Consider the following 14,884-nt stretch of genomic DNA (forward strand, 5'->3'; position numbering starts at 1 on the left):
ACCCAATCTGAGGTCATGTGCTAACCGACCACAGTCTAAGGTTTCCGCTGTGTACGTGGCTGCTCACGTGCATAAAGCGGATGCTGTTCCCTGACACCCTCTCGGGAGTGGTTTCTCTCTGCGCCCTTGATGGGCCCTCATTGTGGTCTTGTTGGAGGATGCCCAGGTAGTGATGGCACTTGATATAGTTCTCACCCAAGAAGTCAAGCTGCCTGTTTCCTCACCATGGGTCCCCGAGCCTAACTGAGTCATCGTCATCTCTATAGGTTTCAGCTAGAGCTGCAGCTAGCTAAGATGACCTGAAGATTCTTTTTTCTTTTTCAAGGTGTATTTTATTATTTATGCAGCACTCTGCCTGCATGTGCGCCTGTACACCAGAAGAGGGCACCAGCTCTCACTACAGATGGTTGTGAGCCACCATGTGGTTGTTGGGAATTGAAGTCAGGACCTTTAGAAGAGCAGCCAGTGCTCTTCACCTCAGCCATCTCGCCAGCCCCGAACTTCAAATTCTTCCTTCATGTTTAACACTGAAGTAGACTTTGAACCTTGATGCCATTAAGTAGCCCCTGCCCCTGATTTCTCTAAAATAGAAAAACATTTGTTTGAGACAAAGTCTTGCCATGGAGCCCAGGCTGGCCTGACACTCATGATCCTCCTGCATGGCCTCATGAGGGTTGGGATTATAAAAATCACCATGCCTGTGTCCACAAAATACAATTTAAATATATAAAAAAAATTTTGTTTGTTTGGTTATTTTTGGAGACAGAGCCTTTCGTGTTTCAGGCAGGCCTCAAACTCACTACAGAGCTGATGATCCTTCTGCCTCCGCCTCCTGAGTGCCAGCATGACATCTGGGTGCCCACTGTGATCACCTGTGTGGTGGTGGGGATCCAGGGCTTCAGGCACTATACCAAGTCAGCTACATCTAGAGCCCCAGACAATACTTTGTTTTTAAATTTTAATTACAGTTTATTCCCTTTATATTCCACCTGTAGCCCCCTCCCTCTTCTCCTCCCAATTCCATCCTCCCTCCCTCCTCTCCTCCCATGCCCCTCCTCCAGTCCACTGATAGGGGAGGTCCTCCTCCCCTTCCATCTGATCTATCAGGTATCATCAGGACTGGCTACATTGTCTTCCTTTGTGGCCTGGTAAGGATGTACCAGACAATACTTTTAACAAGCTCTCGCAGAACATTTAGAGAGATATAAAGCAGTGAGTATTGTTTCTGCCAAGAATAAATAAAAAATTAATGTTCTGGGCCTATGTGAAAATTGTAAGGTGTTTTCCATGCTGCTTGGTGATATTCCCATAAAAGCCTTTCACACAAGCCAGGTGTGATGGCACAAGCCTTTACCCCTAGCACTTAGAGAGACAGAGGCAGGGAGTTCTCTGTGAGTTCAAGGCCGGCCCGGTCTACAAAGGGAGCCCAGGATAGCCAAGGCTACACAGAGAAACTCTGTCTCAAAAAAACAAACCATAAACGTACAAACAATCAAACAAACAGAATCCTGATTTAGAAGAGAAAACAGCACCCCCCTGAGTGATGTCAACAGGGTTTTTTAAAAGGAGATTGTAGCAGAACATTTACCAGGGTGGGAATTCCAGTTGGTGGCTGGCTAGGGTCTTCAGCATGCTCATTTTCTTTCCTACACTGGTCTTCGCTTGTCTGAGGCCTGCTAGAGCATGACCTCGGGTCTTCTGTGCAGCGACTGCCCTCTGCCAGGTGACCCTCAGCCTCTTTCCCAGCCACAGTTTCGTCAGAGGCCTCTCTAAGCATCGATAGGCTATGGTGAAACAAAACAAAAATCAAAAGCCATTCTGTCTGGCAGGTGTACTCCATGCAGCGAGGCTGGGCATGTTAACCATTACCCTAGAAGCAACTAACTGAGTCATACATGTGATTGAAGACACCATGACAGCTGGAAGTTAGTTAACCAGATCAAGAAAAATAGATTCTCATTGTCTGTTCCAGGAGTGCAGGGCAAAACCTCCACGGTATGCTACTAAAATGTTAAGAGTCCAGATAGTCAACACAAATATCCAAGGATCACATACAAATTTTAAATTCAGCATGTAAAAACATGACATTCGTGTACAATAACTTGTTATCACTCAACTGATTGTGAAATTAGTTATATAACAGCTGGTTACTCTTAGCTAAGATATGAGGATTACCCATTACTAACTGTTCATACCCGGCAGGCACAGACCTGTGTAAACCATTTGCTCTTGAGCTACTGGATGACTCACTGCCTCACACGCTCATACTTAACAAAAGCTGTGGCATGCATTTGGGTGGTGACAAGAGCATGACCGCATGGCTAGAGAGATGGAGCAGTGTTTAAGAGCCCTGGCTGCTCTTCCAGAGGACCTAGGTTTGGTTCCCAGCACCTGGGCAGCATCTCACAACCCTCTGTAACTCCAGGTCCAGAGGATCAGACACCCCCTTCTGGCCTCTGTGGGCACTGTGGGCATGTGGTGCGCTTCTACATGCAGACAAAACATGTGTATACATTAAAAAACAAACAACAAACAAACAACATGACCAGTCTGTACAGAGTGTACACAGGAGTGCCGTGAAGGCTTGGAACACGGCATGCTTTGCTGAGTTTCTTGTTCCAAGACTAGAAAGAAGCCTTTACATGGATGTCTAAATGTCAAGCCTTAATCGAAATTGGGGACATACTGGCAGATTGACACAGGCTAGTTATTAAATGTCTGGCCGTGATGAACACAAGGGAGAACCAGCAGTGACTAACGTGAACTTAAGGCCTCCCCCTGAAACCTCCCGAGTATATTCCTTGAAATGTGAGGCCACTGTACTTTACGAGCAGGAAAAGAGCTTAATGCGCAAAGACTTCTAAGTCCCTTTCCTGGTGCCAACTTTACTGCCTTTTTACCTCATGCTCTCACCCTTCCTTCCAAATGTCCACGGCTGTAACATTTGTGACTTTCCTTGTCGCTCTGAATTTCTCACGGTTCATCTTTGCATGCATGCACACACGAGGACAGACCACAGACACTAACAGTAACACAACCACACACAACAGTATAACAACTGCACATAAAAATTAATCCCAATGAATTTATATATGGAAGATGCTCAAAATGGAGGCATTCACTCAAAGATAGTTTTAGAGAATGTAGTGGAGACCTGGGAAGACAGCCCTTCAGCTGCAGAGGCACACAGATACACAACACGGCATCACCCTTAAAGGATGGGTACTGACACAGGAGGACACTCAGAGGGCTCGGGGAGGGGCCGACACTCCAAGAGCTACTTGGAGGATCTTTTCTAAATAGCAACTTTGCCTAAGAACAGCCGAGAGAGAGAGAGAGAGAGAGAGAGAGAGAGAGAGAGAGAGAGAAAGGGAAAAAAGGAAATAAAAAGATAGCAAATTTTACCTCATCTATGACTCTATTACAGTGGCTCTCAACCTTTCTAATGCAACTTTTCAATGTAGCTCCTCATGTTGTGGTGACTCTCAACAATAAAATTATTTTTGCTGCTACTTCATAGCTGTAATTTTGCTACTGTTATGAAACGTAATACAAACATCTGTGTTTTCTGATGGTCTTAGGCATCCCCTGTGAAAGGGTCATTTAAGCCCTTTCCCCAAGGGGTTGTGACCCGCAGGTCAAGAACCTCTGTTTTATAATCAGATAGCATAACTTTCTAAGTGGATAGCTTAGACAAAAAGCAAAAGCACAGAAGTAGGAAACGCTATTACCAGCAACAAGAGCAGACAGTCCGGTCAATGAACTGCCTTTGCCTTTGCCGTAAGCTCACCATTTCCTCTTCTCATTCCCAACTGCCTAGGAAGAGACTCCAGCCAGTGCTCTCTGATGCCACAGTTTACCACAGTTCCAAAGTAATACACGAGCCTATAAAGCCCCCAGAAGTTCCTCTGGGAAGCTAAGGATGCCCCGAGCCCCCCAGAGAAAGGCAGCAGCCATTTACCAATCTCCCCCTGGACCCCGCTCTTCTTCTGGCCTCAGCTCCTCCTCCTCCTCTTGGGCCAGTTCTTGCTCCACAGCCAAGAGCTCGGCTGAAGTTCTTGCAAGTAAGGCTGACACTGCATCCTGCAGAACGGAAACCATATGGCACTTAACACCAGGCACTCCAGATATGATTCAGAAACTCTTTGGATGCAGACTTACACTTCCAGCTGTGAAGAAACAGCTTGTACCAGATCCGGCTCTCCTGCTGAGAACAAATATGAAAGCTGAGCAAAATGAAACAAAAAACAAATGCAAACTCCCAGATGTTATGAAGCAGGAAGACTGACAGGGGGTGTCAGGGCTGAAGGGCTGAGGTCCCAGGGGAAGCAAAGAGACAAGAGAGGTGACCATCACTGCCAAGGTTTCCTAGGCATTTGTCAACTTAGACAGGAGGCTTGCAGGCCAAACAGATGGGCTGCCCGGAACTGCGGCCCCACAGTCCACTGCCTGAAGACTAGCATGGAGTGTAGAGCAGTCCATACAAAAGGACTTGGAGGAATGGTGGGTGAATGGGCCCTGCATTACCCAGCATGTTTCTGTTCAGGCCTTGCCATTTCTAAGCTGCATCTGTACAGAGCAAGACAGAGAAATAAAGCCAAACCCAGCTGGTAGCAACCTAAACAGCAAGCAGAGACTTCATGGCTCACAGGGTTCTGGAGAGAGAAAACTTAAAATTCAAAACGCGTAGGTGATGCAGGCAACTTTCTTGTGTTGTCGTCTTACTGCAGAAGAGCATCAACTTGTCCCTCAAAGAATTATTTTGGCTGGAGGTTTTACAATCCCTCATTCAGTGTGACCAGCGTTCCACTGACAGCTCATGGTGGGAAACCATAAGAGACAACATAAACAGAGGCAGACTCTCAAGTGACTCACACACTGCATGCAGGTTATCGGAGATGGCAGCTAAGCCTTAATAACTCGGTACGTTAAAGGAAAACTGGCGAAGTTGGATTATTCTACTAGCAAGAACACAAAGAAAAGCACATCAAAAGCTGCATTGAAATGAAGCTGCCACAAGTCAAAGGAAGAGAAAATCATGCCGGCAGTGGAAGGAGAAAGAGGGAGACACATTTTAGGAATCATTGCATTTTAGATTGGGTCAGTGGCCAGATGACAGGTTATAAGTCCATGCCATGAGATCATGGGAATGGATGGAAAAAAGTCTGGATAAACAGCCACCACCGAAGGAGACAAAGAACTACAGAGGCTAGCTGGCATCCCAGTCATGGCAAGGTGCTTGCCCTGCACCAGTCCCGCCGAGGGAAGTATGTTCAAGCAATCTGGCCACTGATTACGCTGAGAACTGGTGGAAGAGAAAAGTGTGGGAATGGTTTGCACCAGAGGCTGAGCATGCTAGGGGGAAGAGTGGAGCACAGCACCTGCTGGGTGTCTGAGGTAGGGAGGTGTGCCTCGAGCACCATCCTCAACCTCCCACGCTGCCGAGGGGATCAAAGGCACTGCACCCAGCGGAGCAGTACCTGGAGATCAGCACAGACGAGAGACACAGTGTGGGAGAGGAGGCTGAAGCAGAGTCTTGACCCCCTCCACACACACGGCCACTGCCAGGATGAGCTACGTGGAGACCCTGAGATCAGGGCCTCAGGAGGTTGGTGGCACAACTTGATGCAGAATCCTGATGGACGGGGCAAAGGCGAACAAAGATGGGTGGGCTCTGCATATGCTTGGTGCCTGAGGCACAGGGTCTTGCACACCAACTGAGCTCCAAAGCTCCAGAGACAGAGCTGTAAGCTTTATCCTGGGGACAACTCAGACTGGGGAAGACTGGCGGAAAACAGTCTGGCCAAGAAACGTCTCCGGAGGGCACCATGGTGTAGTTGGCTGGGCTACTGGGACTAACAGCTCTTCTTGCCATAACCTGTGGAGTCTGACTAGGAAAACAAACAAACAAAGGGAAAAACCACAATCCGAGGGGCAGGATAAACCACACTTCTCCAACCAGGAAACACACCGACAAAGTATACGGTACTTTCTGGTTCACCTCACTGACCGTTTATTTTTATTTTTAAGCATCAATCCTTTAAATCTTATTACAGTATTTTTTAAATGTTTCTTGTGCTTATACTTCTGTACTTTAGTTGTAGTTGCTATGTACAATTATGGCACTGGGGCGGCCACACTCCCTCCACTCATGCAGCACCATCTAAGCCAGGGTTCTCAAATGTGGGTCGCACCCCCTGGGGGTCACATAGCAGATATCTAGGTTATGATTTACAACAGCAGCAGTTAGGAAGGAGCAAAAAAATAACTTCATGGATGGGGGTCTCCACACATGAGGACTGAATTAGGAAGGGTAAGAACTGCTGCTCTAAACAGTGGCAACTCTCTAGGAGTTTTCATGTAAAACAAAACAAAGCAGTGGGGATATGAGGAAATCATCATCATCATCATCACCAGAGGGTGTTGTACATATGAATAAGTGTGCAAATTACAAGGGAATACACGCCAGCCTCCAGTATGAGACAGTACTCCACACCAGGACACCCCAACACTGAAAAATAAGGTAAGTTAGCTGACATTCCAGAAAAGGATTCTAGTGTTATACTTTTGAAAAGGAATAATGTTCCTATAGAGGAATCAAATCGGCAGACCAATGAAGATAAGAAATCAGTTCAGAGCCCAGACAAGAAAGTCACCCCAGTGTGTGAAAGGGTCACTGACATCTACAACCACATAGAACAGACACAAACCACCACATAAGGAGCTGAAAGAACCTCGAAAGGCTTTGGCAGCACTAAACATCCTTTAAAAACTTATGATTAAGAAGTTACAATGGTGTCCGATGGTCCTCACCAGGTTCTACATCAGCCCTGGAACCTTTCAAGAAGTGGCACCAGGAATGGAGAAATGGCTCCACAGTAAAGAACACTGTGGCTCTTCGAGGGGAACCAGGTTTTATTCTCAATACCCACATGGTGCTCACAACCATACATAACTCAAGTCTAAGGGGATGCGATGACACCACCTTCTGGCCTCTGGTCGCTAGACATGCAGGTAGTACACAAACATACATACAAACAAAACCATACAAACAAGTAGTAGTTAAAAGAACAAAACACCTTAAAGGAGTATGCCACCACTGTCCAGCCTCACTTAATCTGAGCACTTCGGGAGGCAGAGGCTGGGGGATCGCCGAGTTCGAGGACAAGCCTGGCACAGGCTTAGGTGTAATCTGTCAATGCTTGGTTTGCCTGAGAGCACCTGTAGCTCTGAGCTTCACTTTCCAACTGAATTTCTAAGATAAATTCTATAAGGTTTAAAAAAAAAAGTTACAATGGAAACTGTAGAGTGTTTTAAATTCATGATAATTCTGTAATTACCACTGGGAGGAGAGGAGCAAAATACACACACACACACACACACACACACACACACACACACGCACACACGCACACACGCACACTCCAATCAGCCAGTCAACCACCAACAAAACCAACAAAACCACGGGAAGCAGCAAGCCCCTGTCGATAATAACCCTAAGTGCAAATGACCTTAACTCACCAAATTAATACCAGCTAACTGTGCTCCATTAAAAAGCAGGATTCAGCTAGTGGTTGTCTCCAAGAATCTGACATAATTAGTAGAGACATCCCGACCTAGAGTCAGAGGCTGGAAATCAGCAACCAACCAGATGGACACCACCTCAGCTTTCAGGCGGGCTGCTTGACATGACGGCTTTCGTCTAGTTATATCAACTCCAAAGCATGAGAGTAGTGATGCCGGCAAGACGGGCCTGTCAAGGAGAAGCTGTAAGTGCTCAACTTGGTAAGGAAAATGCATGTATGTGCAGAGTTGCTAAGGTCTATGGAGAAAGTGACTCTTCTATGAAATTGTGAAGGAAAAAAAAAAAAAAAAAAAAAAAAAGACAGGGTCTCTCTATGTAGCCCTGGCCACCTGGAACTTACTCTGTAGATCACACTGGCCTCCAACTCTGATGCGCCCGTGTCTTCTTCCCAAGTGCTGGGATTAAAGGCTTGCAGCACTACTGCTTGGCAAGGCAGGCTAGTTTTGCTGCCACATTTCAAATGGCAAAGCAGTGACAAGCACAGTGTCTGGAAACGCCAAGACAGAGAAGTCCTTGCAGCACTGTGGGAAGACACATGGCAAAGAGCACACAGAAGTCTGTAGGGCAACACATCCACTCGTGGGTTTCGGAACACATGTGCCAAATATGGGAAGAGGCGGGGGGCCTATCCCTGATGATCTAATGGGAAGGAAATGGAAATTTACAAACTTGGATTAATCCAAAAGGAGGGCGGCAACAAAGGCGAGGCCAACAACAACCAACTACAAGGCAAATGCAAACCCAAATGTATGTACAGATTAAATGTAACTGCAATGAACATTCCAGGTAAAAGGTAAAGACACTGGCTGGGCAATAAGCCAACACCAACCATACGCTGTTTTCAAGCAGAACAACAGAAATAATAAAAAGCTTGAAAGAAAAAGAATGGAAGATGCTAAACCATACCGATAGCACATTAAAAAAAAAGAGAGAGACTTACATAGCTTTGCCACTATCAGATGAAGTAGACTTCAAAACAAAAAGGCATTGTTTGGGGGAGAGATAGCTCCTAACAGTAACAGGTCAGTTGGACACAGAGGCACACTACAAGGCTAAATTTATATTCACCAATAACACAGATGCAAAGAAATTACTGCAACTAAAAAGGAAAACTATATTTAGTGCTATCATAGCTCAATGAGATTTAAATATTTCTGTCAGTAAATGATAAACAAGCAAATCGAAAATCTACTATGTGTAAGAAACTCTAAAAACAAAATTAACAAGTTGATAGCAAAACACATTTGTTGTAGAGTAACTGAACATTTATCCCAAATATACCACACGCTAAGCCAAAACAAGCATGGCCAAATGGTTCTATTCTCTGAAGACAGTAAAATAAAACTAGAAATCAGTAACAGAACTAAAAAGCTTCAACTACCCGGTAATTAGTAAATATCCTTTAAAAACTTATGATTAAGAAGTCACAATGGAAACTGTAGAGTGTTTTTAATTCATGATAATTCTGTAATTACCACACTTGTAAAAAGCATTTTTCAGTACCAAATCCAATGACAATAAAACAGCTATCTAAGTACCCGTCTTAAGAAGAAAAGGAGACCCAAATTAAACCTCAAGTGGTAGATTGGAAGAAATAATAAGGTAAAAGTGGAAATGAGCAGAACAGACACACATATAATAGTGAGTATCAACAAGACCAAAGTTAGTTGTTTAAATAAGATGGGAGAACTGGCAAGGCTCTGGTAGGAGTGCACAAAAAGGGCACAAACTGCCAATATCAGGAGTAAAAGTCTTTGCAATATGGAAGGACAATAAGGTACTGTGGCTGATTCACGCTGGGTGGGTCTGTTAGGTGCTTGGCAAACATGAAAGTAGCCCTGGGCTTGTTCCCAGCACTGCCACAATAATAATGACATAATAAAAATATATTGAATAGACAAATTCTGCAAAAAGCACAGCCTACAAAAATCTACAGCGAGTTTAGAAAACCAGACCAGTCCTCTGCTGTGGTGATTTGAATAAGGTGTGGCCCCCACAGACTCATGTGTTGGAATGCTTGGCCATAGGGGATGACGCTATTAGGAGGTGTGGCCTTGTTGGAGTAGGGGTGGCCTTGTTGGAGGAAGTGTGTCTGTGTTGGTGGGCTTTGAGTTCTCAGGTGCTCAGGCTACACCCAGTGTGGCACACAGTCTCCTTCTGCTGCCTTCAGATCAAGATGTGGAACCCTCAGCTCCTTCTCCAGCACCGTGTCTGCCTGCACACCGCCATCCTCCCAACTATGATGATAATGGACTAAACCTCTGAACTGTAAGCCAGCCCCAATTAAATGTTTTTCTTTGTAAGAGCTGCCAGTGTCATGGTGTTTATTCTTCACAGCAATAAAACCTCAAGTAAGACACGTGCTAGTAAAGAAACCAAGCCTTTAGTTTAAGCATGGCCTTTTGCAGATGGGCTGCAGGCCCGAACACTCAGTGTCTTCCCTGGCTGCTGCTTAGGAGGCTGCCCACAGGCTTGGTTGATACATTTCCCCCCAAATAATTAAGGAAAAAAGTAGTTTTAAAATCGGCACGATGTATTTTATTATCTTTTCATGTCTATGAGGACTGTGTTGTATTAATTTCATTCTTGATAGCAGTAATCTGTGCCTTTTTATGCATTCTTACCAGATACTTGGCAAATCTAATAATTATAAGAGCTTCTGCAGTTACTAGAAAAAGATATTTCCTAACACACAATGAAGAAAAACCTCAGTGCCAGAGTGATATTGACATCACAAGAAAAAGACTAATTTTTCAAATGAAAATAAATGAGAAAAAAAAATTAAAAAAAAGAAAAAAAAGAAAATAAATGAGAAAAAAATCAGTTAATCAAATTCAGTATACACACAGACACACACATACACATGTGTATATAATATGCCATAGTAAAGCCTGCTTTAGTCTAATAATCCAAAAATACTTTAATACCCAAAAGTCAGCCAAGGCTGGCAAGATGGTGCAGAGTAAATGCGCTTACTGCGCAGGCAGGACAGCCCGAGTTGGGTCCCTGGAGGCCACAATCAGGGTAGAGAGCAGACCACTGAAAGTCACCCCCTAACCTCTACCTAAGCATCATGGTATCCATGTCCATCCCCTGCTAATGATTACCTATGAACAAGCCCAGAAAAATCATTTTAGATGCTAGGCTATGTAAGGCTCTCAAAAGGTTCAGCACTGCCACAAAGACAGACAACCAAGGCCGTGGAACAGAATGGAAGAGCACATTCAGGCCACAGGCTCACAGCAAAGGCAGCCAGTGCGGTGCAGCTGGGGGCGCCTCTTCACTACACCATGCTGGGTGAACCAGCTACCACACGGTGGAAGGAGGCCTGGCCTACACACCTCATGTCCTAAGCAGATTATTTTCATAAGAATCGCATACTAAATCTGAAAGACAAGCAATAAAGCCTGTGTAAGACAACACACACACACAAATTCTCAGGCCCTGCCACCAAACAGTTCTTAAAGGGAAAGTTCATAGCACAAAGGGGAAAATTGACAAAGGTTCATTAAAACTGAGTGAAGAAAAGAAAAAAACAAACCCTGTTTTATGCTCGCATTGGCAGTACATACACTAAAGTTGGAACAATACAGAGAATGTTAGCGTGGCCTCTGCTAATAGGATGACACGCAAATTCCTGAAGCATTCCATATTAAAAAAGAAGCAACTGAGTGTTTCCTGGGCTGGAGAGATGGCTCAGTGGTTAAGAGCGCTTGTCTGGTCCTCCGGAGGTCCCTGGTTCAATTCCCAGCACCCACAAGGCAGCTACAACTGTCACTCCAGCTCCAGGGGATCTAACACTCTCACAAAGACATACATGGAGGCAAAACACCAGTCCACATAAAATAAAAATAAATTGTTTTTAAAAACTGAGGGATTTTATCGAAGATGACATTATAAAAATGTAAAGGTAAGTTACAGAAAGTAAGACACTTGTGATAAAATTAATTTAAAACACTCATTTTCAAGCTCAAGGTCTCCAACCAAACTAAAACAAAATATAATAGAAAATGCATTAAAAACTAAAATATACACGTTATAAAAAAATGCCTCCCATTTAGAAGTATGTATATTATAATCAGGGACATGAAAATTAAAACTGTAAGGTAGTGCTATTCACACACCCAAACAGCTAAAATGAAAGGAGGCAGGACTAGTTTTATCAACTGTATGCACATGGATTAATTTCAACACTATTAACAACTAGTAACGGCTCAAGACGCTCAGCAGCAACAGAACAGATGAACTGAGATATGATTAGACGGTAAAATATTGCCTGACAATGAGAGTGAATGAGCTGTAATTACACGGATAACAGGTGAGTGTCACAAGATGCCAGACACAAGGGGCAGACTCGAACTGCGCCAAATTCAAAGACATGTAATACAGACATAAAGTGGGGGCGACATCTCTGGGAGACTGTGGTAACAGCAGGGGAGGGGACAGCGGAGCATTCGCAGGTGATGGCAACACACTGTGACTTAATGTGGCCACGGCTACATAGGTGCCATTGCTTTGCACTAATTCACTGCTTGGGTAAGATGTGTGCACTTTGTTGTAAATTTCCCCCACTGGCTTTTTCCTTAAAAGAAACACAAAAGACAGAGATTAGAAGAGGATAAAAAGTGAAATAAGATTCGTGTAACAGCACAGAACTGACAAGCACCCGTAGGATGCTCTGACAAGCATTTTTCTCCAGTGCGCACAGGGCATTCTCTAGGATATACTCTGCCACCCGAGGTGGACGATGCCTAAAGGCGATTGACACAAGCAGCTGGTTGTCCTTTGACCTCCATATATGCACACAGAATGGATATATACACACATACAGAAAAGCACAAAGCCAGTACAAGAAACAATAGATGCAGACACAAGAGAGCAGTCCTCACTGAAGTATTTGATGCTTATTTAAAACAGCAATAACAAAAACACCCAATTCATACAAGGTGTTTTTTTTTTTTTTTTTTTAATCAAGTAGAATTTACCCTAGCAATGCAAGATTAATTTAACACCTAAAATGAAACAACAGCAACCGAATGAAGGATGGAGAACTATATGAAAAGTTAAGTAGATACTAAAAAAATATTTGGCAAATTCAACAGCCTTTAATGGTAAAAACATTCAGGTGACTGGGAAAAAGTCTTCTTCAATCTGATGGAAGCATTTCTGAAAATCTTTCATTTCATGGTGAAAAGCTTCCTCTAAAGCTGGGAGCAAGGGGATGGAGGTCCTAAGTCAGTCCCTACAGCCAAGCAGGCTTCTCCCAACATCCTCTAAGCCTGACTCCAGCAGAAACGACGCCCCCTTCTGGCCTGCACAAGTACCATGCCCTCATACATGCAACACACACACACACACACACACACACACACACACACACACACACCACACCCCACACAATTTTTATAATTCAATAGTAAAATAAGAAACTAATCTATATATCTATATGTCAAGAAAACAGTTTGCAGTCCTCCAAAATGTTAAGTGTAATTACTATGCAACCTGGTGAGCACACTTCTCCATCTGTCCACACAAACACTAGGCTACAAGTTTTCAGGGCAGCATCACTCACAGTAGTGAAAATGCAGAGATAACCAAATGCACATCAGCTGAGGAGTGGTAACAAACAGTGGGGCACCTACGATAGAACACTGTCTGGAGACAAGAAGGAAGGAGTCTGCCACAGTCCCACAGGCACACCTTGATAAGCCACGTGAAAGAAATGAGAGCAAAGCTTGCACGCCGGCATTCACAGGAAATGCCCAGAATAAGCAACTCAAGGAGCAGGGCGACGTGAATGGCTGGTCACAGGTATGGGGCACAGCCTGGGACAATGGCAGCATTCTACGACTACGGCTGTGGAGACAGTTGCCCAGCTTTGCAAGTGTGAAGAGACATTTGAGTCGTACGCTTCCCATGGGTGAATTGCGTGGTTTATGATTTACATTGCGGAACAGCGATTTCAGAGAATTTATCAAAGATAGGAATTACATTCCACCCTTTTGTTTGCCGTGCCCATCTTCCACAAATCTGGACGTGAGTACAAACCCCACACCATGTTTCCCTTCTCTTATCACCTACCAAGATGTCCACCACAGTTCCCCATAGATGATCAATACACCATTGGCTTAATTATTTGACTTTTGATTAATAACTACTGTTTCCCAGATAATCTAAAATTGTTTGTACTAAGGGACAAGATTTTCAAAGGATAACTAATGATGAACAGCCTCACAAGAAACACTTCTGTGTTCTTTTTAAGTATCATGTATAACTGTTGGTGATGGCAAACTTTTCAGTGGATGTCAACAAACTACTTAATATTCACAACAAACTTTTTGACAGAAAAAGATTTAAGAATACTAATAACCAAGGTTGGAAAATTAACATGCCTCCAGAATGATAACTGGAAATTTACAAAATGGAAGTGTTTCAAATGTGGCATCAAATACATGAACAAAATGAACAAAAAATGAATTAAAATCTAAAGGTTTCCACGACCATTTAAAACAACAAAACCTCAAGTAACTATTTTTATGGGAGATTAAGTCCCACTTGAATCTAAGCTGGAAATGATCTTTCTCAGGATGCTAGGAGCGAAGAGGAGCTGAGAGAAGAGGAAGAAAAACTCATGAATGGAGCCAGGCATGAGCGGCACGTGCTTGTAATCCCAGCACTCCGGCAGGCAGGTCTTGAGGCCAGCCTGGTCTACAGAGTGAGTCCAGGACAGGCAAGGCTACACAGATGAATCCTGTCTCAGAGAAATAAAACGAAACAAACGCCCTCCTGAATGAGAGCAAGGCCCCTGTCTTCCGCAATCTGTGTCCACATTATACTACCGCACCTCAACAGTGCTGTTTCCCAGCGGTGACTCACCAAGTCCAGAGAATCCAGTTCTGACTGGCTTGACTGAGCTACCGGCTCCTCATTTTCTTCTTCATTCTTCTTGCAAGGTATTTGCTTGGAAGGAAGTAAATTATACCACAGCACGAAAATCTCATTGGAAAATGGTAAATCAGCCAGGCTGATCTGCGTCCCGGCCTACGGGAAGTGGAAGAAATAAAGGGAGAGAGAAAAATGAAATGTTTAAGTTAGTATTTGTTCTCGCTGGTACGACAAAAGATGACTGGACAAGCTTATCTCAAAGAACCAACAGACTATTGGTGACATAAAGCACTGGCTGTGTGTGTGTGTGTGTGTGTGTGTGTGAGTGCATACGTATGTGCAGCGGCTAGAGATGACTTAGAGATACTTCCTCAATTTCTTCTCTCACTCAATCTGGAGTGAGGGCCCGAGGAT

General features: G+C 44.1%; 1 protein-coding gene and 1 non-coding gene across 2 annotated transcripts in view; one reads left to right on the forward strand and one right to left on the reverse strand.

Moving 5' to 3' along the window:
* Nucleotides 1-14,884, reverse strand: part of Wwc2 (WW and C2 domain containing 2) — a 173,586-nt gene that overhangs the window by 20,307 nt on the left and 138,395 nt on the right. Inside the window, exons 16-18 of the mRNA XM_055593592.1 lie at nt 14,462-14,626; nt 3,962-4,083; nt 1,589-1,784 (exon numbers count right to left, since the gene is read on the reverse strand). Coding sequence (XP_055449567.1) covers nt 1,589-1,784; nt 3,962-4,083; nt 14,462-14,626 — 483 coding nt within the window. The remainder of the gene's footprint in view (nt 1-1,588; nt 1,785-3,961; nt 4,084-14,461; nt 14,627-14,884) is intronic.
* LOC129666533 (U6 spliceosomal RNA) lies at nt 11,135-11,242 on the forward strand. The gene has a single exon (XR_008718590.1). It is a non-coding gene; the product is annotated as a U6 spliceosomal RNA (small nuclear RNA).

This window comes from Psammomys obesus, unplaced genomic scaffold (genome assembly GCF_907164565.1).
Source record: "Psammomys obesus unplaced genomic scaffold, mPsaObe1.curated_primary_1811, whole genome shotgun sequence".
In the NCBI taxonomy this organism is placed as follows: Eukaryota; Metazoa; Chordata; class Mammalia; order Rodentia; family Muridae; genus Psammomys; species Psammomys obesus.